The sequence below is a fragment of the Anastrepha obliqua genome, chromosome 1, assembly GCF_027943255.1.
Source record: "Anastrepha obliqua isolate idAnaObli1 chromosome 1, idAnaObli1_1.0, whole genome shotgun sequence".
In the NCBI taxonomy this organism is placed as follows: domain Eukaryota; kingdom Metazoa; phylum Arthropoda; class Insecta; order Diptera; family Tephritidae; genus Anastrepha; species Anastrepha obliqua.
Genome location: NC_072892.1, coordinates 97,051,375 through 97,074,731, shown reverse-complemented (window position 1 = coordinate 97,074,731; position 23,357 = coordinate 97,051,375). Strand labels below are relative to the sequence as shown.

At 33.3% G+C, this 23,357-nt stretch overlaps 1 protein-coding gene across 1 annotated transcript in view; it reads left to right on the top strand.

Annotated features, from left to right (window-relative positions):
- LOC129253054 (homeobox protein homothorax-like) overlaps positions 1–4,464 on the top strand; it is a 109,320-nt gene extending 104,856 nt beyond the window's left edge. The window contains exon 6 of the mRNA XM_054891286.1: positions 3,126–4,464. Within this exon, the coding sequence (XP_054747261.1) occupies positions 3,126–3,386 (261 nt within the window). The 3' untranslated portion in view covers positions 3,387–4,464. The remainder of the gene's footprint in view (positions 1–3,125) is intronic.
- Positions 4,465–23,357: the final 18,893 nt, after the last annotated feature.

The window sequence follows — 23,357 nt, the reverse complement described above, 5'->3', positions numbered from 1 at the left end:
ATTAATAATGCTCATGATAACAATACCAGCCGGCGAGCGAACTCACAAATAATTATTGCAATTCCAACAGACATTTTAAGTGAAATATTTTTGTTTTCTGCTTTGCTTTGCTGTGCTTTGGTTGGCGTTGGTTGCGCACGCGCTTGCACATAAATTCACAATTGATATGTTTATGGTGCGATCTGCGCGCATCGGATGGTGGTGGGGAGGTCGGCTGATGCGCTGATAATGACTACAGTAGTGGCAGCAACAATAACAATAACACTTACAATAACAATAATAATAATCATAAACATAATAATTTTTTAATTAATCTGTCAGTGTTGAGGTTGACAGTTGAATTCTACTGCAAGTGAATGCGTGTTAGTATGTAGTTACATATGTGGCATGCAACACTGTGCGTAATTAATTGCGCGAAAAATTTTGCTTGCAATGAGTGCATCCTTAACGATGAAATTGGACGGATGGATAGATGGATGGATGAATAAGCGAATGTTGATGGGTAGTTAAGACAATTTAAATACTCGTTGGAAAGATTTTTACTTTTTTTTTAATAAATAAATATTTTTAATGTGCAGTTATTATTCATGAACTTGTACAGTGTTGAAAAAGTGTAAATATAAAGTGCGAAATGATTGTTGGCATCATATATATTAGGGTGGTCCAAAAAAAATTTGTATGCTGCCGCCCCTCAAAATAGTAAAGAATGAAAAATAAAACGACCCGTATTTTTCTTTTTTTTTTATCAGACCATATTTAATGGTGCCACCGGAGCTTTGAAATATCCCATGTATTTTGCATGGGAAAAAAATACTTTTTCGTAGATTTCATGTAAAAACCTGGAAAATGAATATATTTTAACCGGATAACTCAGTTTCTCTTCATAATTGGTCAGGGAATAACAACCAATTATGAAATAATCTCACAAAAAAATATCATAAAAGTAATATAAAATATTGTTTTTCGATTTTTTCTTAGATTTTAATTTTATGGGGGCTTTTTGGGGTTCTATAAAAAATAGTTAATACAAGAAAATTAATTATTTCATAATTGGTTGTTATTCCCTGACCAATTATGAAGAGAAACTGAGGTATCCGGTTAAAATATATTCATTTTTCAGGTTTTTACATGAAATCTACGAAAAAGTATTTTTTTCCCATGCAAAATACATGGGATATTTCAAAGCCCCGTCGGCACCATTAAATATGGTCTGATTAAAAAAAAAAAAAATACGGGTCTTTTTATTTTTCATTCTTTACCATTATGGGGGGCGGCAGCATAAAAATTTTAATATAATTTTTTTCCCATGCATTTTTGGACCACCCTAATATATATGGATGTATATACATACATATGTATATGCGCTGAATTTTTTTCAGAATATAATTGCATTCTTCTTTCATTATCCAAAATAGTATTTGTAATTTTTTAAGAATATCATGCTTTGTATAAAAGTGATTTAGAAAGGTAATATAATAATAATATTAATGGCAAAACTTAAATGCTAATATGTCATGACATAAAGTCATACATAAATGGCATAACACAAAATAATTGATGACATAAATACGCAAGTTAAAATTTAAATATTTTTGATAAAATGATATGCCAGATATGGCGAGCAATAAATGGTATGCCATAAATGCTCCAATAAAAAATTTGAATTACTAAATTATTTACATTGACCAATAAATGGTATGCTCATAAGTAAGCAAACTTATTATACATATACAAGTTGGCGCAAAATTAATCATCCATTTTGTTTTTGAATAACTTGTTTTTACTAAATAAAAACAAAAAAGATGTTGAGTCATGGAAACCTATATTTTGACCTTAGTCCTGTTCACATGTATCAAATATGACTGACATACGATGCTATTTGAAGCAAAAACTTGCACAACTTCAGGTTGTTAAAATTTAAAATAGCACAATTTGAATATAAAACTTTGCTCTTTAAATTTTCAAAATTCTAATAAATTTAAAATTGATAGGTGAAAGTGGCCATGAATAAATTGTATGCGATACATATGGCATATATGGCATGCCATAATTATACAAATTTATTTTTATTAGTATATGGCAAGCCCTTATTAGATATCTTAAGCACACAAAGCGAGAAAAAAGATAAATAAAAAAAAAATTAAAGCGGTATTGCACGATATTTTAGTATAGACAAGCAAGCGAACTTGTGTAGAAAAACTAAATAAATTTAAAGTTAGAAGCGGTTACTATGCTTATTTCCTTCTGAAATCATACTATTAGGCAATCTTAGATCAAATAACCGACACTAAATTACACAACAAGAAAAGCGCTTAATCGAGGCAAATCAATGCATAAAACCTACATACATACATATGTATGCATGTTCTAACATTTCCACTACAGGTAGTGTTCAACCGCCTCGATTGCTTATTAAAATATATTATATTAATTTGCATAACAGAGGTGTTATTAAATTTAATTTGTCACATTTGCCCACCTTTATAAATCACTTTTTATGCGAAGCAATTAATTTATAACACTTATTATTCAGAATTTATAAGAACTAAGTAACCACATTAGCCTCTCAAATATTGGCGCCACTAAGCATATAAAAATGCATGAAAATTTAATGAAATTTGTCACAGCATTTCCCCAAAAACCCTTGTCTTAGAAAATATACAAATTATTAGACTTCTCGTAAACATTTAAGGTTAATGCAACAAAAAATTGGCAAACCATTATATTATATTATGCAGAATCTCTAAACCAAAAAATGCATGTTCTCTTCAAATATTTATTATCAAAAACTGTTACTCTGATGCATTCAGTAACAGATATTTGATTTAAGATCTGCCCACATTTGCAAGTGTAGGAGGGTACGTGTATTTAATAGCGAATAAAAAAAAGTTAAAAAATAGGGAGCAAAAAACGTTGAAATTTTTACCATACAAAATATTCATATTAATATTCAATTAAAAATATTATAGCTATAGAAAAAATATATTTTAGTGCTTAGTTTTTACATTTTGCCAAGAAATTTTGCAATCACGACTCATAAACCTTTTTTCTTTTTCTTTCTTTTCTTCTCTCTCTCTCTCCCGCTCTCTATCTCTCTCTTCGTGTTCTCTGTTGTACAATTGCAGGTGCATGAATTATGCGACAATTTCTGTCATCGATACATCTCATGTTTAAAGGGTAAAATGCCAATAGATTTAGTGATTGACGAACGGGACACCACCAAACCACCAGAAGTAGGTTCAGCTAATGGTGAAGGAAGAAGTAATGCCGATTCGACATCGCACACCGATGGAGCTAGTACACCAGACGTTGTGAGTACCCCCTTCGCGGGAGCACATGGTCCTATATTGGCGAGCTACAATGCGGTGGTGCACCCATGTTCGTAGTACGATAACGACCTTCTTGCAAAAACGAAGCGGGTGCTCACAATGCCCTGGGATTAAATTAAATTAAAAAAAAACATGATAATAATAACTATAAAAAGTAAAGTAAAATAAAAAAAAACTTAAAAAGATCCGTACTAATAAAATTTAAATGAAAACGAATAATGCCAAAAAAAATTGCAAAACTTCGAAAAAGCATAAAAACAAATTCAAGAAAGTCAGAAATAAGGAGAAAAACATGGCCACAAGCAAAATTGTAAACTAATAACTCAAGAACTTATTAAACAAAAAACCAATAGTAAAGAAACCCACACCGCAATAACAACAACAACAAACAAATTCATAAGGCGTTACGCACACGTATAGTAAAACAAAGAAAAATGGAAATGGGCAGCCAAAAAATATAAAATTGAAACGCTCAAAAGCATGAAAAGCTCAAACAAAAATTTATCTAAACAAACGAATGCACAAACGAACGAACGCATGCACAAACTAGCCGCCAAACGCCACAGCAACAGCAACAACAGCAACTGAGCAACATTGCCGCAGCAACATTCTTCCACTGGTGGATAAATGTCCCAGCAGCTAAATAATAAAAAATGGTTTTGTTTCTATTTCTGTTTTGACAACTGGCAGGAATGAGTAGCAATTTGAAAAGAGAAAATTGCGGCATTGCCAAGCGCAAAATTTATATGTACATACATAAATCAGCAATAAACAAAATAATTGCAACAAAAATATGCAACTATGCAATGTAAATAATAGTAAACATATAAAATATGTAATTTTGAAAGCTGTTAGTTGCAAATTAAAATCAAATCGTTTGCTGCTGTTGCTGACGCCGTCGCAGTGGCAAACACAGACGCAGTTGTCGCCGTCGACGCCTCCGTTGCCATACCATCACTGCCATTGCCATTTTTTATTGTCACTATACGTGGGTGCAACATCGCCAGATCAACACCAACAAATGAAAACAAAGAAAAACAACAGCAACGCAAAGCACTTTGCGCAAAACACCAACAACAATTGCCAAATAGAAAAGCAAACTAAAATAGAAAAATCAAAACAAAACCAAATACAGATGCAACGCAAAAGCAAAGAACGGTGAATTTGTTTGTTGGCGGCCAGCACAATCTGCTGCGTTGCAACAATGTTGCTAGCAACATGTGTGAGTGAAATATGTTCATTCATGCTTGTTGCAAGCAGCGGTGTTTGCAGCGTTGCGGGTGCGCGCTGGCAGCGGTGGGAATTCAAATGACATTGTGTAAATACCACATAAGAAAATTTTGCATTACAATAACAAAATCCATAATAATTAATATTATTTTGTTTATTGTTTTTTGCAAAAACTATTGTAAAAAAAAGAGTTTTAAATTTAAACAAAAAACTACAAAATACATTTGTAAAAAGTTTCCCAATAACAACCAGTTAAAAGTAATAAGTAAAAGAGCAAGAAGAGGAAAATACAATTTTTAACACAAAGGTACCACAACTAAAACAAAAATGTTAAACCAATGCCAGGGTTATTGAGTAAAAAGTTTTGAAATGAATGCGAATGCGCAAACGCAATAAAATGCCATGAAAATTTGAAAGAAGCGCATTGAAGAGCACGGAAAAGTGAGAAAAAGTACTTCGTTTTTGCAAGAGGCCCATATAGCTCGCCAATATATATATATTTATATATATATGTTTATATATATGTATAAAGTAATATATATATATGTACTATTCTATATGAATATATTATTACAAAAGATTTATATATACCAACCAACTATAAATACATACCTATATATTTGCATATATTAAATTTTATTTCAACTAATACTAAAGATTTAAACTAAATTATTTATATACATACATTAGTAAACTATTTACCGCCGCCTCCCGCCCATTATAGCACGAACCCAAACGGAAATTAAAAGAGCAAAAGACGGTATTCACAGTACAATTGTCTAAAGGTATTATATGAATTGCGTAATTTCAATTGCCAGCAAGCGCAAAGTGCCACTGATTTTTAGCAGCAGCCACCTTTACTTACTTACGTATTATGCTTGAGTTCAAAATTAGCTTTTTTGTCGAACAGAGTTCGTTGAAAATACCCCACACAGTGAATACCGCCTTTGACTTACTTTCGATTTCCGCAGTATTCCATTCGTTATACGGAGGTGGGTCTTTTATTTCAATATGTATATAGTTGAGCATTTTTTTTGGCGCAGACAATATTGAAAGTTCCCACTTTTATTTTCACCACAAAATTGAAAGTAGCTCGACAGTAATCTTTCGTTGCTTGTTCCCTTCCTACTGTTTTCTCCAATATAAAAAACTAAAAATGAAAAAAATGTATTTCCAAATGATGCAACTCAGGATACGGCGAACCAGCAGCAGCTGCAACAACATTTCACGCCCTTGGAGCAGACATATGCGAGCTATCACATTAAAAATGAGGCGGATTTTTAGTGAGTTTGCGTTAACAGACGACAAACAGATTTTATTTTTTTGAAATCATCTGTTTGAGTAGTTAACAATTTTGGGGTTAAGGGCTTATACGGTAACTTTGCTTAGAAGAAAAAAAATGAAATTAAATAATTCAGCTGTATGATGCAAAAATTGCAGAGACCTAATTTAACGCGCAGCTGAACTACAGAAAACGGTTTGCAGTCGAACAAACAATGTATTGAACAGTTGTTGCATTTTTAGGCCAAACATTTTAACGAGCGCGCATGCGACTGCCGAACGAAGCGCTTTTAGCTGCCACTTTAGGAGCAGCGATCTTAGCATCCACACAGTTGCACAAAAACTCTCGGCGCAAGGTGATGACCAGCTAATCAACTCGGTTAAATTTTTTTAATTTAAATATTGCAAACAGTGGGCGGCGTAACTTTTCAAGAGATGGGTAGAGAACATTACTTCCAAACAGAAACAAAAAAATGCATATATATATACTTCAATCACTAATACTACGATTTCTACCCCTACTACAAAAACTACTGTACACAACGGATATACGTAATAATTTGTAATGACTGAGAATATAAGTAACTAAATAAAAAATTAAAAACCATATACGTAAAGAAATAACTGAAAATTAACAAATATATATATATACAAAGTCTAATGTATATTGTGAGCGAAGGTCTAGTTTATAGTCAATAGCAGAGGGCAGTACGTGAAAGAGCATACTTAGGCAAGCGTTTAGTGTAACTGTAAACAGATATACGTAAAAATGCACTGAGCGCAATTTTCTTTTTTGTTTCTTTTTGTTTTTTTTTTTTGTTTCTTTGTTTTTTCTTGGCTTGAGTACGATTAGTCGGTTTACAACTAGTTGAAGGCAAAAGAAAATATTTTGTAAAATAGCAACAGCAACTTGAGAAATTCAAGTTTATTTAAAATAATATTTAAGGCAAATAATACAATATATATATATTTACAAACTCAACTTTAATAACAGAGGGAAACTAGAAGCGGTGAAAATGTTAGTGTTAATTTAATTTTCAATAATATTCCTTTGAAAAGAAGTAAAATAAACTCATAATACGTAATTAAACAAAACAAAAAAATTAAAATAAATGTAGATGAAAGTAAAACACTAAAACACAAAGTATACGATTTTTCTTAAGGAAAATTAAAAAACCAGCTGTTATACGATTTCAAAAACACATATATGCAAACATACCATTCATGTCCTTAACTAACACTCATACAAGCGCACTAACATATATAACACATGCTCAAATTGCTGAATTGTTTTTTTTTATTTTTTTAATTCTTTTTTTTGGCCTCTTATTTCAACTAAACTTTATTCCCCACTTGTTTTTGGCTTTTCAGCATTTTTTGCAACTTCTCTTGCCCATACAAAATTTTCCTAATTTTTATGCATATTTTTCGTAATCTTAATAAACTTATGCTTCATTTTTAAACTTGCCAATATTGCACAAACAATTTTCTTTCACTACTAACAAATTCACCAACAAAATTTATTACAACCGACAGTGCTGTTCAAAAAATGCGACCATTTATACGTAATATACTGCAACAAAAAAAAAAAAACAAAAACAAATAAAAAAAATTATAAAATGTTTATAGTAGTGTAAATGTTAGTTAATACATAACAAAAACCCAAGTTAGTGTGAATAAAATGGAAAAAAACCTAAGTTCAAATGAAAGTATACGAAATGATTTTTATTTTTTTATTAAATTTAACTATTACTTTAGAGTGTTGAAGTTTAATATATGATAAAAAGAGGAGAGGAAAATATACATACATATATACGAAAACTTACTAACATTAAACTTCTAATTCATAAATACAACATAGCATACAAGCAAACACACACACACACACATTTAACAGACAAGTAAACTATACTAAATACTATTCCTATGCTTAGCTTGTCCCGTCCACGCTGCGCAGTGTAGCAGAGCCGGGCATGAGTAAACCATACCTACTATGTACATTGTGACTTCAACTACAACTTTAAATTCAAAAAACAAAAAATGAAAAATAACAAAAGAAAAAATCTTTGAACCTTAACTAAAGTAACGGCGAAGTGGTATAAGAGGGGCAGCATGAGGAGTGTCCGAAAGTAATGTATTTCAGAAAATTGAGTTTTGTGTTGTGAAAGAAAGCATATTTTTTAGTTTTACATTTTGCGATGCAGGTGAAAATGTATTAAGTAGCGAGCTTTAAGCTTTTAAGCACGCCATTTCAAATCACAATTCGTTGATGAATAGGTAGAGAAATTCAGATGTTGGCACTTTTTCAAGTTTCATCAAATTACAGGTCTTCAATGTGTTTACATCGAAATTGAAATCAAATTGAAATGAATGAAATTGCAATCAAACTGCCTTAGAACTCTATTACAGAAATTCGAAATTTTTGAAAAAAAAATTCAAATCGGAATTTGAAAGTTAGTTAGTATGCGTCTTCCTCCACATAATAACTCGTATATTATATAATTTTTTATATAAAATGTAGCTATGCGTGTCAAGTTGGCATATGTATACACATATGTATGTGTATTTGTATATAGAAATCGCGTAAAAACTGTGAGACGCATGGGTACTGAAAGACTGAAAAACTACCCAGGCATGAAAATATCAAAGTCTACTTGGCGTATAGTTCCAATTATCTTCTGCAAGTTTAGCAAATTTCTCCCTCCCTCTCTCTCTCTCTCTCTTTCTTCCTCTAGGTACATCTTCCAACATACAGCGTCGCACTCTCGCTGTTAAGCTTTCATTCATTTTGCGGCGAAAGCGTTATATTGTTTGCCTTCAACTCATTATGAAAGCTCCGTGCTGCTTTTCGTATTTCAACTCATGCCCCCCTCTATTGCCACATGACCTTTAAGAAAATGTATACATAACTACTATCTTGTTCTTTCGCTTCTAAATACGTACTTAAAATCCAATATGGAAAATTCAAAACTCACACAAGAAAATCGAAAGGACAATGAACTATCTCTGTACGTACTAACTATAAATCTAGAATACTTATTATTATTATACATATAAATACAATATTTTTTTTCCTTGCTTCAATTGTAAAGCTATATGGGCATTGGAAGCAACAACAACAAATACTACAATATAAAGCGTTGAAAATTAATAGAAATAATGGAAAAGCAACTATCTAAGAAAATTTCAAAACTTTTCTAGCTGATGATAGTAGCAACTTTTGAAATGCAACAAAATTTTTTAATATAGTAAAACTTGTATACGTTTTTCTTTAACTTACGCGTAAGTAAAGCAAAAAATTAATTATAAATAGGCGTGAAAGGAGTGAAAATTCAAATAGCTGGTAAAGGAAATAGTTGTTGTACTTTTTTGTCATACAAATATGTAAAAAACTAAAATGAAAATAATAATAAAGCACAAGTGCGACTGATTTTGTTGAAGCACAGAACCTAAGCGCGTTTGTGCTGTTTGTAAAATATTTAATAATAAAAAAAAGGATTAATAAATAAAAACTGGATTATAAGCAAATAGCAACGGGTAGAATTATTAAAATATGTTATGAACTAATAAAGTAATTTTCCTATTTTAGTTTTTAACTAAATCGTGGCAAACTGTGTTCGCTAATTAATGAAAATTAGTAATAAAAATGAGTTGAGCAATGAACACAGTGAAAACGATTTTCCAAAAGCTTTGCTATGTTGAAATTCAATTTTTTAAGTGACCTAAATACTTAATAATTACTGTATTATTTTTATTATCAGAAAAAAGAAAAAAAAAATATTTTTGGCACGCAGAAATTCTGTTCACTATTTGTTATTCTGTTAAATGAGAAATTCCAAAAAAAAATAAAAAAATGGAAATTTTAAAAGGTATTGAGATACGAGCATAAGAAAATCAGAATGAGGATGGAGTTGGATGAAACGTTGATATCGCAACTGAAATACGTAATTTGCTTTAGGTGATATATATATTATTAAAGCTTAATTAATTGTCTAATAAAAAAATTAAAAACGTGAAAAATATGAGTTTTTTCTTTATATACATACATACATTCATGCAAAATTAGTGCTTTAAAGTAGTTTTACAAACCAACATTTGTTCAGGTGTTGTTTTTTGTTTGTTTGTTTTATTGCATACCTACAGCAACAAAATCGTTTTCGTTTTTGTTCTTGCGCGCTTGCGTCGTTAATCTTTTTACATACATAAATACGTACTATGTACTTCCTTCCTTTTTGTTATCTTAGTTTATTTAATTGCTGATTGTATAGTTATTAGCAAAATTGTAATAAAACGCAATTAAAATACCAATATTTTTTTGAAAACATGAGAGAAATTAATAAAAGTAAAACAAAAATACTGAAATTAAGTGAAATAAAGAATGCAAAAACAAAAAAAAAACAATTTACAAGATATACGAGTACATTTTAATGTAATATTTTTAATTATTTGTATGTATACTAATTGAATAAAAAATATTAACAAATCAAAAAAAAAATAATACAATAATTGCTAACAACTACGTATAAATATTAATTAAAAAAAAAACAACAGCAAAAGTAAATAAAAATTATACATACATATATATAAATATTATATATATTAAAAGAAATGCAAAACGTAAAGTGTAATGTTTAATTAATACTGAACGATGAAAAAAAAATAAAAATAGCAACAAAATTACAAAAAAATTGAATGGGAAAAGTTAATAATAACTAACGATTTAAGCAGAAAAATGAACTAATTAATAAAAAAAGGTTGAAAGTAAGAAGATCGAAGGTGTGAGAGATGAAAAAAGTTAGCCAATAAATATATGAATAATATATTTGAAAAAATAAGAAACACAAGCATTTTGTAATTTTTATACGAAAAAAGAGTGGGGAGGCGTTAGTTAGTAGTCTAAATTCAGCTGCAAAACTTTACTATGGAATGATGCGGAAAATTTATGTACAGTACAGTTCCCGAAAGTTCCACAAGGCGACTCCTACGTAGCATTTATATTTTGAAGGCCTGCAGCTTTGCAGGAGCGACAAGCAATTCCACCCGATGCAGCAGCAACTACTCTGGACTGAGGCTAACCGAAAAAAAAAAAAAAAAAATTGTTGTGACGCTGAACTTCCGGCCACCAACGCACTTCACAGCTGCACCAGAAACGAGGACCATATCTCACGAGAAGCTGATCTCACAGAGCCAGCGAAAGCTAACGAGTGTTATGGTGAAATTTTTCGCTCCTTTTTCGCCGAAGGTAGGAAAGTTCTTTTTCAGATACCTAATGAAAGCTGTTAATTGAAGCAATGAAAGCGCATATTCTAAAAAAAGTTTGAGTATACTGTAAACACATGACATCCTTAAATAACTACTATGTATGGCAATTACAAGCAGCTGTCAACCAATTTGAAAAGTCAACGGCGTTGGTGTATCAATGAACGATGAAGAAGACGGTCGTCGATTGCTCCACTTGCCTTATCAATAGAAATATTCCATTTGTTTCTGGTAAACCTAGTTAAAAAACTGGACTTGTTTCACCAGCTTTCTTGACAATATAAAAAGTAATCTCTCATTGTCAGCTAGTTTTGTATAGCAGCACTTTTAAGAAGCTGTTATTTACTCCACCTTTCACTCGCTTCTAAGCTCAATAATCAAAAAAAAGCTGCTTCAAAAACATCAATATAATGAAAGCCTATCGAGAAGCCAACGCTTTGAAACATTTGATAACCGCAAGCACAGATATGTTATATGTAGGTGTTTGCTAAGTCAGGGAAAGCAACTTGGTGGTGCATGCATTTTTGATAAGTTCCAGTGCAAAAAATATATGAAGTACAGTTATTATATTTTGAAAGGACATGCACATTTTATATACGTAAGTAGTTCAAAGTCCGTTTAGTGAAAATAATCGCTTCATTTGTCTCCAATCACGTATGATGCGAATGAGGAAAATGCCATTTCCAAAGTTCTTAAACATTTGTATTTATAAGTATTTCTCATCATATTTTTATAAACTTTTTAAATATTCACTTTAAATACAACAACTATTATACTTTACCTACACATGCATATTCATAGGTATATGTGGGCTTTTGGCAAAGTAACTTTCGAGCGATGCCATGTCAAGCGGTCCAATGTACAAAATATTGTCGTACGTTTTTCTGAAAATTGGTGTATCTGTGGGCTTAAAGTAAGAATGAAAAATAAATTGTTCAAATTAAAAAAGATTTACAATTGAAATTTTAAGATTTCCTCTATGTGGAAAATTTCGGTATAGAGGTTTTTAAGCGATATAAACAAATTATAAATAAAATATAATATAAGTTTGTTCCCCAATAGTAAAATAACTTTTGTATAAAATTTTTTGCATAAAAATTCCACTTTTTGTTAAAAATTATTCGAAAAAACTTTTTTTTTGGAACTGTTCAAATACGCACAGTGAATCAGTGAGAAATCCGTGCAAAATGCTGCTCGAGCGAAGTGTTGGTATATGTTTTCTGACAAATTTTGTAAAAAAATTACATTTTCTTCACAAATTCAACAAGAAAATTTAACTAAAAAAATTTAAAAAAAATTTTTTCTCCAAAAATTTTTTTCTCAAACTTTTTTCTCACAAAAATTTTGTATAAATAGTATACTTTCACCTAAAATATAATATTAAACAAAAATTTTATTTGAATGTCTTTAAGAATCATGTACCAAAATTTTCATAATTGAATAAATCTCAGAATCATACTGTTGTTTTGTTCAAAATATTTTTCAGTTTACCGCTTATTACATATGTATAACTGAAGCAAATACAAATAAATGAATTTTCAGAAAAATTTATGGTAATGTTCAAACTTCTTGGATAACTTGACATAGAACCGCTCTTATCTGTCTTAACAGCTTTTGCTTTTTGGATCAATGAACTATGAACTCTTTCGCTGATAAATTGAAAACTTTTGTTAGAATTCTATTTAAATTACTTCCTAAGCTGCAGCCATAAATTTTTAATAGTTTTAACATTGCTTTGAGGCTCAGAAATTTTATGCTTAACGGACATACATTGGTAAGTTAACTGAGGTTGTTTTGCCAAAAATCCACATATTTGTTAATTCTTTTCAACCGACGACTAACCAAAGTTATTTTGTTGCTTTTCAAATTGCAGTCATGTAATATTGTCAACCCAAAGTGGTTAAACAAATTTTTATTATACTTGTATTTTTGCAAATATGCGCATATTGTTAAAAAAAACTTCAAGTAAAAGCAATAATATTTAGATAGGGTGCTTAGTTTTGGCCTTGTACATATATAAGAGAATGTCTATTTTATTTCTCGAATGCTCCATAACTGTGTAATTTATTTTATTCCATAATTTTGTATGTATATATGTATAAGTATAAGTTAAATAAATGCGAAACCGTTTACGAAATTCAAGGGATTGCATTTTCTAATTACAAACCAAAGCGAATTTAGCAGGAAATATGGGAGTTAGCTGGTTAATCTGGTTTAAATAGCTTTGAAAAATAATGGGAGAGATCCACTTCAGCTAAGAATAGTTCTATTTTAAAATAAATTGAAGCCCAGCAGGGCCGAGAAATTGAGAATGACGCACTAAAAACTTGTGACTTTCAAAGTTAGGTAGAAACTTTACATATCTAAGTAATTTATTTTATAATGATTCGTAATTCATAATAATCTAATGTAGACTTACTGTATTTTTAAATAGTATTTTGTAATAATATTTTGAATATTTTCTAGAATTTTCAGCTTAACTTGTCTTTCAACTACTAACTACGTATCACGCACTTGCACTTTTTCTTCCAGCATAGAAAATTTTCGCCCTCAGCAATTTTGTTATTATACTTACACATTCCCTGAAATTTCAGATAGTTTTTTTTTCGTTTGTTTTCTTTTCCCCCTGTTTAAAATCTCTTTCTCAGTATAATCATTGTAACGTCCAGCCTATCATTTACACATGCCACATGCGCCGGCATTCATTTACAGCACTCAAATTACACCACGTCCTTTTCGAACGAAAATACTCTTCGACCTACCAACTACGAGTATAAAGCAGATCAATTGAATTTTTCGGCGCTGATTTGACCGGTCAATCAACAGTGTTCTGCGTCGGCATACTCATGTTTACTTGTAGTGAGAGTATATCAAGTTTTAAGCTGCTTGCGCAGCATCCTTGGGGATGTTGGGAAAAGGTAGAAGTTGCCGATTTTGGGGCAAAAAATCGTATGAAATTTCGTTATAATGAAGTTATTAAAAGTGCTGCACCCTTCGACGGCTTGGAAAGCTGTTGGCATAAAGCCGCTTTGTAACAAAAGAGCAACAGCAAGAGCAAGCAGTAGCAGCAGTCAGCGTGTCGGCGGCATTCGTGGCGTCTCCAATTTCAATAGCGGCAGCAGCTGAGTGCACCGAAAAGATGATGCGAATTATAAGGGCGGCTGCTTAAAAGCGATTCACAAGCAGGCGGTAACAGCTAACAACATCAGCCAGTGCCGTAGATTGTGTAGTCAATAAGCTAGGCATGCTTTTGAGATCATAATTCATTTTCCATTGTATAGCTCGTTTTTGTTTCGTATTTTACTTTTTTTTGTGGATTTTAGGCAGAGTGTCGAAAATGTCAGCAATTTGCGCTCTTCACTCACTCATCAAAAAAGTGATAAAGTATGTGTGTGTGTGTGAAGATTATGGCATTAAAATTTTTCCGCTATTGTACCTTACGGAGAAAATCAAATTTGTGGGCGAAAATGTTGTAATTCGATTACCATTTGTTCGTTTTCCAAGTACATTTTCTTACTACGTGGGTTTTTGGGCGCGCCGCGTCATTTGCCGCCTCTCGTTGTTGGCTAGTTGGTGTTCCTTTGAGCCACCAATCAAGAATATGATTGTATGCCACACTGAGGGTTGTTTGTGGGTGCACGATTTCTTAGCTTTTTCGCTATTTTTATTTTTTATTGTATTTTCCTTTTTGTGTTTTTTTGTTTGTTTGCTATTTTCTTACCTTAGTTATTTGCCATTTGATAGAGGCGATAACGTTGGCAACGAATGTTGCTACATTTAATGCGTGTGCAAGTATAAAAAGTTGCAACAACAACACCTACCAAAACACTAACGCTAAGCGTTTAAATCATGCAACGAAGCATGTGAAAACACCTTCATTGACTTTTTTGTGTTGCTCGCATTTGCTCTTTCCTTTTTAACATTTATTTCTATTTTTGCTACTAATTTTTATTGGGGATCATTTGAGGAGGGTTTTCCCACTTTGATTTTCTGTTGTATTGTAATTTTTGTAGGTTGGCCGACGAGCGCACTTGGCTTCCCAAGTATTTAAGTGTTTGTTGGTTGCATTTTGGTGTTGTTGTTGTTTTAATCGTTTTCTCCTGCAAAGTTGCGTTGCGTGATTGCCGTGGGCGTGTTGACTGAGGTCTTTCGAGCGTTTCAAACGAATTTTTGTTGGCGTTTTTTTTTATTTTACGATTTTTTGTTGCTTACGAATAGCATTGCTCGAATGAAAAAAAAAATTCAAACAAAAATATTGCAGTCGGCAAGAAAGTGATGGCTTGGCTGACTGATTTCAACGCCCAATTTGATTTTTTCCTTTAATTCCCTAAACAAAATGGCAGTTGCGTCAATTAGTAGCCGTTTGAATTTTCAAATGTAAATTAAGGTGAGGCGTAAGCTGTTCAGATGGACTTTCAAATCGCTGAAAACTAATTAGTAAGGGTTGAAGATAAAACTATGGGCGAGTGCAGATACTTTAATTTTAGTCTATAATAAAAACAGTTCGTTAGACTTCTAAAAATTTACTTATACAATAGGTATACTAAATATATAATTCCTTTTTTATGTATTTAGGCTAGCTTCTACTGATGTTGTTGCATAAAAAACTTTTTCTATGATTTGATGCTCCATGCACACAGTAGGTTTCGAACCTAGGCACTTGCGAATGGTGGTCACGCTCAAATATATTGGCTTTGATGAGCGTCCATATTATACGAGGTAATCCACAAAGTAGTTTCTTTTTAAAAATTAGAAAAAAATACAAAAACCAATTTGGTGTGGAATTAATTCATTCATATGACTGCATCGGCTAGTTCGCAGTATCGTATCCCGTTAACACAGTTTTCGAAGACTTTGGTGGGGGTTTCTGCCTCTATCTCACGAATGCCTTAGTCGATATTTGTCTTAAGGCCCTCAATAGTTAATGGATTATACGCATAATATCGATCCTTCACGGTACCCCACAAAAAGGCTTAACTGCATCGAATCTCAATTCCAAGGTGGTGAAATGACGTCGTCGAGATGGCTGATAACACGATTACCAGACTTGGCGCGCAAAAGCTCGATTGTGGCATGAGCCGTGTGTGACTTTGTACGCAATCCTGCTGATATCAAAGATCGTCTAAGTTCATATCTTCAATTTCCGGCTACAAAACATCACTTCTTATGCCTCTGTAGCGCTAACTGCTGACAGGAATGGCGTTCCCAGCAGCGCATTCCTAGCAGCATTTTCGAGGAAAGCTTAGCCAATGTTGCCACAAACTGACCCTCTCTGAGTATGCATTTGAATTGGATGAAAATGCGCTTTGCCAGAAAATATGATTTTGACTAATTTTAAATAAACGCACTATTTGGGCTAAACCACATTGACTTTAGAAATAAGTTTGCAATATTTCACAAAGTTGCTCAAGCGTAAAGCGAATCATTTCGTTTCGCGGAGATATCATGCTGACTTTCTATCAAGATATCCTGCCAGAAAGAATAGTTACTGTCATATGATTAAAATGAATGATTAAAAAACTACTATATCGACCTCTCGGTAGATATCGCTTACATGGTAGGTACTATTAAATTAGGAAATAATTTGCATTAACATGCAAATATACCCCGGTAGCACTGCCCCAGCGCTATTAGCTGAAACGCTGATACTCGAAAATCTTTCCAGACTATCCATGAAAGAGCAGGATGTCTCAGATTGCTATTCTCCTCTTACTTTTGAACACTTTCTTTATTTCCATTTGGTCTGGTTCTTATATTGGCCAGGGATGTATCTTTGTTTTCCAATATGTTCAACACATTTTCGACATTCCGCCTCTGTAGGCAGACGAAAGTGCTCTAGGTAGAGGAGATGAGTGGTGCGTATAGTCGTGAACACGACGATAGTGAGTAGTAGATATCTAGTGATTATGACTATAATGCGGAAGAGCATGGCTCGAAATTCCGGGCATGAACTACTGAATGATAGATTTTTCCAAACCCATTTACCGTTGAAGTCGGCTTAAAACTATAGATCCCTCCAATAGTGGAACAGCATCTAGACGTACACCACAAAAAAAAGAGGAGGAAAAAGATTGTGTTATGTGACGTAATGTCTTTGACAGCATTTTTTTTATTTAATTAATTTTAAAATTTGTGACCATCAAACAATTATATACTCTGCTACCGCGTACCGAAAATTTTAAAGCCGGCCTAGAAATAATATCTCCTCATAAGCGGCATGTCAGGAAACGTGTTAAGAGGTATCTGATGAATTAAACTAGTTTGAGGTTTGAAAGAGCGCAATAGCTTTCTGCGTGCATCTTTTTTTATTATTAGTTTTTACTTCGGTAAGAACCAGTTGAGGCCACGAAAAGTTTCTTGCCTCAAATTGTTAAAAAAAATCGAATTCGACCTTAATATCATCCATCTCCATTTGCGTTTTGTGGTTGACGGGTTTTCGTTAACTTTTCGGACAATTGAGAGGACGTCATACTGTCTGCTAGACTGGCTGCTCACTTTAATTTGTGCAACAACAACATAATTTAAAATACCTACAGTAACCTTATTTACGAGTGACATTTTTGATCAACGCTCTTTGCTGTCAATGAAGATCAAGTGATCGACGCAAGTGTTCCAGTGATCGACACAACGAATTTTAGCCGAAATGTGTGCAGTCATTTGTAAAAACCAAAGAATTTACAATTAAAGCAACAACAACGGAGGTTGAATGCATCACTGTGAATCGTATCAAAGGAAACCCTACTAATGCTAACCTCACCAACATGAAAGAAAAAAAAAATGAGAATGAAAGCGCAAAAAATATTTGGCAAAAGGACACCAAACTTTGCAAATACAAAAACAATGCATGTTGTTTTATCCGAAAATTTGCAAACTTTTGTGGCATGATTTCATGATTTTATTATGGATGAAGTGTCGCGTCTGCCCATTTTTTTGTTGGTTATCAAAACTCAAAGAAAAAAAAAACTAAAAATATGGAACTGTCACAAAACGCAAAAGTGAATGCAAAGAACAAAAAAAAAAAAAAAAAAAATGAATACAAACACAAATAACAAAACGAAAAAAGTTGTACAGCGTAACTTTTGTCAACTATAAAATTTCGTGGACAATTCGTCAACGATCAACAAGCGATACGTCATTATTATCAATTTCGTCATAATCACGTACATGCACCTAGTGCCCCTTCCTCTTCATGCCAATCCAGCAATCTATTGGCACGAACATTTGACAGTATAGGAGTACAAGTCTACTCGTTTATACCTTCACGATCAGTGACATAAACATCAAAATCAGCAGTCATTCGGGACAGTCTACATTCGAATGATGGGCTCAGGTTTTCTTTGTCAAAATGTGGCGAAATTTCTTTGCGGTTTGCAGTCATTCGCTTTTGCGTCCCTCTTTTTTCGCTTTCAGACTTACTTCAGTCTTTGCCCTATGTTTTGGTAGATTTTTGTCTTTTCAGTTCTTCACTTTTGGGCAATGCTCAGATGCAATCAAAAAGAAAAAGAAGCTTTGCTGATGATAGGCGGTTTTCGGGTGTCACATTTAAAATCTCAAAGGAGTAAAGAGGCTACTTTTGTGGCGAGGAATTGGCATACATATCTCCGTACATGGTGTATGTGTATGCAGCCAAATGAACAAACAAACAAACAAACATGTGTTTCGAGTTATGTGGCTCCGGCACTGTTGTGATTCTGTTGGTGGCGCGTTGAATTCGTTGCCTTGAAGAATTGTATCAAAAATTTTGAGAATCACGGATATGTACTTTGGGTTTTGCTAACGAAATCATCTGACTTTTGACATATTTGAGTTATTGGTTTTCAAGTTCAAGAAACCACAACATTTGTCAGTTTCCTTTGAAAAATTCCATATGAGTGTATTTTAATACAGATCGTAGTTGCCTCATGTGGCTTCAACGGCCAATTGAAATAATTTGAAATAGTCTCAAATAGTAAAAATTATAGTCGCATAATTCGAAATTATGAATTCCCAAATGTGTTTGATAGTGTTAACTGCTTAGATCTACCAATCCATCATATTTTGCTTGTGAGTTGTCCTGCTGAATGCTAGACTAGCCAATCTGATTTAAAAAGTATCACCCTTTTTCTCTACACACCAAATGGATTTGTTGTAAATTTCTTAGAATTGAAAATAGCATCAATATTTTTTATTTCTTTTGTTGCTTCGCATACATGCATACATATGTACTTTCGCCACTTCTCCGTCGTTTGCTTGCCCGTTTCATCAACGTTTGTGTTTATTAATCAACTGATTTAATGAAACTGCGTTATGCAGCTTATTGAAAAAAAAAACATCTTTTTTTTTTACTTTTGACTACTCTGTAGTAGCTACAAATATATTTTTTATTTTTTGGTTAAACAAAAATTTCAAATAGAAGCCGCTCAATCGGTGCCGTCCGCTTGCACGTACGCATTAAATCGGATTTCTATAACGCAACGCGACGGTTGACAAACCGCATCGCACCGCACCGGATCGCACAAAAACCCACTTGTTGTTTGTGTGCATGTGCTTTACAAAAAGGACAAAATGAAAATAACTAAATAGTGTGTCGTAGAGGCAAAAAAAAAAAAAGAAAAAACTACATCGAGCGACATAAAGTCAATTCGAGTCGAATCAATACCAGTTGCTGCTTGCTGATGTCGGAGTTTCGTTTATTTTTGGCTTTCGTCGCTGACCGTTTTTAAGGCCAACTCATCTGCCGTTGTGTTGCGCGTTGTGGGAAGCGCTTTGCAGGAGTCGCGCGCACACTTCAAAATTCTATAGAAATTTATGGTATTAAATTTGTTTCGTTTCGTTTGGTTTCGTACTTATCTTTGAGTATGATGCTCTTGAGTAGCGCGCAAAGTAGCTGTGCCGCAAACATTCCTTGGCCCAAATCAGGCTTAAAAATTTGATTTTAGACGGGTTTGTTAACTCATTCCATTTGTTTGGGTTTTTGTCATGTTGGTTGGGTTTAATTTTGGGATTAATGCATTCTTCTGCGAATGGCTGGCGATGCGGGAATAACAGAAAACGTCGTAGAGGCGCACAAATTCCGTATATTGAGAGTGGCCGAAGAGTTTATATAATTCCATATATTGTCTTTGCGCATGCTTGTGAAGCATCCGAGATTATTTTTTATCTTCGGCGAGAACAAATTTTAATAGATTTTGATAGCTTTTGCTGGTGGTATACTTATTGTGCTATAAAAATATAAAATCTGCCAACAGCAAGCTCATTATCTCTACTTCTGAATTTAATTACTTCTTTATAACGGCTCTATGCCCTCTTATTGGCGACGTGAATTCGTAAATTTAACTTGAACCCATATTTTTCGCACGCTCTCCGATGCATGTTGCTCCCATTAAAAGCACTTGCTGCTTTTTAACTGGTATTTTCCATCCCAAATGCGAACGCCCCAGCAAATGTGTCAACGTTGGCACATTCCGCTCTACAATTACGCATAAAGTAATTGGGTAGAAGTAAAAAGGCATAGCAAAAACTACAGCAAGCGGGACAACAAAGTTAAGGCAAATGAGCGCAAAATACCTTACTTCATAAGCTTAAAATCGGCTTAAGAGCTTAAAATTATTGTAGGGCATAGCCCAAGTAAAGGCGACAACAAAAAACCTTCTCTAATAGCAAGCGAACTGCTAATGGCTCACTTGACTGAGTGAACAATATTTGACTCATCCTTATTTTTTCACGCAACATTTCCTACTTGAATTGTCGGTTTGGTGCTCTGATCCACCAAAACTATATGGGGGTGTTGTACACTTGCCATTTAACGGCATAAGGTGCCGTTTTTCAAACAACACCCGCTAAATAATGCTCACACTTAAGACATATTAGCCGTAAACACACCGGGAAGCCTTATCAGTTTACATCCAACGCGGCCTAAGTTCAAAAGCTGTTTTTCGCCTTTAAGCTTCGAGTTAATGTGGTAATTGCTTGAAATTTAATAAGGTGGGGGTGCTGTACTTGCACTTGTTACCGACTGTATTAGCAATTAATTGCGCTTTTTAAGCTGAAATAGGAAAAAATGCGCAAATTCCAAACATTCTTCCTGACTCGTTTAGAATTTGCTGACCCTTAATGCGGTTGTAATTGATTTTAGCCCAGCTGAGCTGAGCGCATTTTTCTTCCGGTAATTCTTAAAATCCGTTCGTAAGCTTCAATAAAAAGTGAGCGATTGGATATCAAACGAAACGCGCGTAGGCGTGGTATGGTTGGGTAGAATCTATGAAAAGCCCTGCAGGCAACATTTGAGTAAATATAAAACATTAACTTAGTTGGCCAGCTTTTGAAATTTCAAAGAAATATAATTGAGAGAAACAAGCTTCAACAATTTTCATGATCAGCTAATGAAAGTTCCATGCTTTGACTGCATATCTGATATACTAAACAATAATGAAAGCTTTTGCATGGCTCTAAGTACTTATCAATTGGCAATTCACCCAGCGTTATCGTAACGTCTCATACTGACCATACAATTTGAAATTACACCAACTTATAAAATTCTAAAACAACCAAAAAAAAGTAATGAAAAGTTTAAGTAAAGTAGCGGTATGCATATCTGATACACAATAATGGAAGCGCTAAGGTAAAGCATACGTTTAAGAAAGCATGCGGAAGTTTATGCTGACCTTAGAATTTTACATGGCCTCAAGAACTCTCAATTTTGTTTTTGAATAATTTGTTTTAATAAATAAAAAACATGATTCTGAGTGATAGATATCTTTATTTTGACCTCTACGCCCTCCTTTTCTTGTACATTTAATGCAATTGTCAAGTTCACAAGTGTCGAATATGATTAAAGTACGACGCCAATTGCAAAAATTATAAATCTTCCGATACGGTGATTAATTTTGCGCCACCTTATATGAGACTTAGTTTTATTATGTTGCTCCTCTCATTCTGACCATAAATTATTTGCATGGCTATCTTTCGAAATTTCGAAGATCTAATCTGATACAAACACACACTTGCGAAAGCTTAAACTTATCAAGCCTTTATCCCCTAAAAGCTCTATTTTGCATCTGTCTGCAGAAGTTCTTCCTGAACGTCGACCATTGCATAGTCCAAAGGCATTTCCAATTGGCAATTCACTTCAAGCTATCAGTCTACGTTTAAGCAACTTCCCCATTGTTGTGGCTATGCACGAGTATTCGCTCTCATCAAGGGTCTTAGTTTTAGCCTTAATGTAGCTAATGAGTGCAAATGTTATTTCAAAAAGGAAAAACCATTGCCATTTGACCGCATCACATGTGAAACCCATGATGGAGCTAGAGTGGAAATCGGCAAAATATTTCCCTTAAAGTGCCGTTACTCTTGAATTCCTCCTGAATCCTTAGTGCTTTGATCGCTTAAAAGCGCTTAACTCATTTGACCGGCATATTGACCACTTGTAAATTGTAATTTAATCCTTTACGCCGAGTGCACGCAAATATCAAGCAATTGCCTTTAACCCTTTTCTACGTAAAGTTGTGGTCACTTATTGATTTTGTATATTTTTATTCGTATTCCCATAGGGGAGTTAAATATCAAGTTTAATGCTTAAATAAATAAACCTTTACCATTGTATGTATGTATGTATTTTTGTAATTGAATTTCATCGATAGTTTGTAAGTGGCTTTGTGTGGCCTAATGGCAATTGTGATGGATTTGCTGGGAATTTTAATATTTAATGCAGGCCCACATTAAACTCTGGCAATTTTCATTTAGACTGAGTTCTGTTTTTCTTAATGATGGAAAACTGGTACAGTAATTGTGGTGGGTTTCAATTATTTTTATTTGGAATAAGCCAGAGAAATTGAGGGTTCATCAATATTGAAATTGGGCAGAGTGAAGTGTTTTCATAGGAAGGGTTTATTACATTGTTCAATAAGGCTTTGAAGCGCTGTTCAAATTCATGTATGCAAGTACATAAGTATGTACATAAGCCTGAGAGACGGCGTAGTCCAGTGAGATTTTTCGTGACTTCTAATTGGTTACTACTGGGATCGACACGCGCATGAAACATCAAATGACAGAATGTGGAATAGACCTCGACGATTCTCGACAGGCAATAGCAAACCTTCGATAAAAATAGTTAAAAAAAACCTACTGCATTTCGTGGGCGGTATAGAAATTAGTAAGTCCCACCTTTGTAGGACAACATTAAGACGCACAGCATAAATTTAATGAGAAGCTTAGATTAATGCTTACTGAAGGACGTATGGGGGGTTTACTCACATATATGTTTAATATATAACATACAAA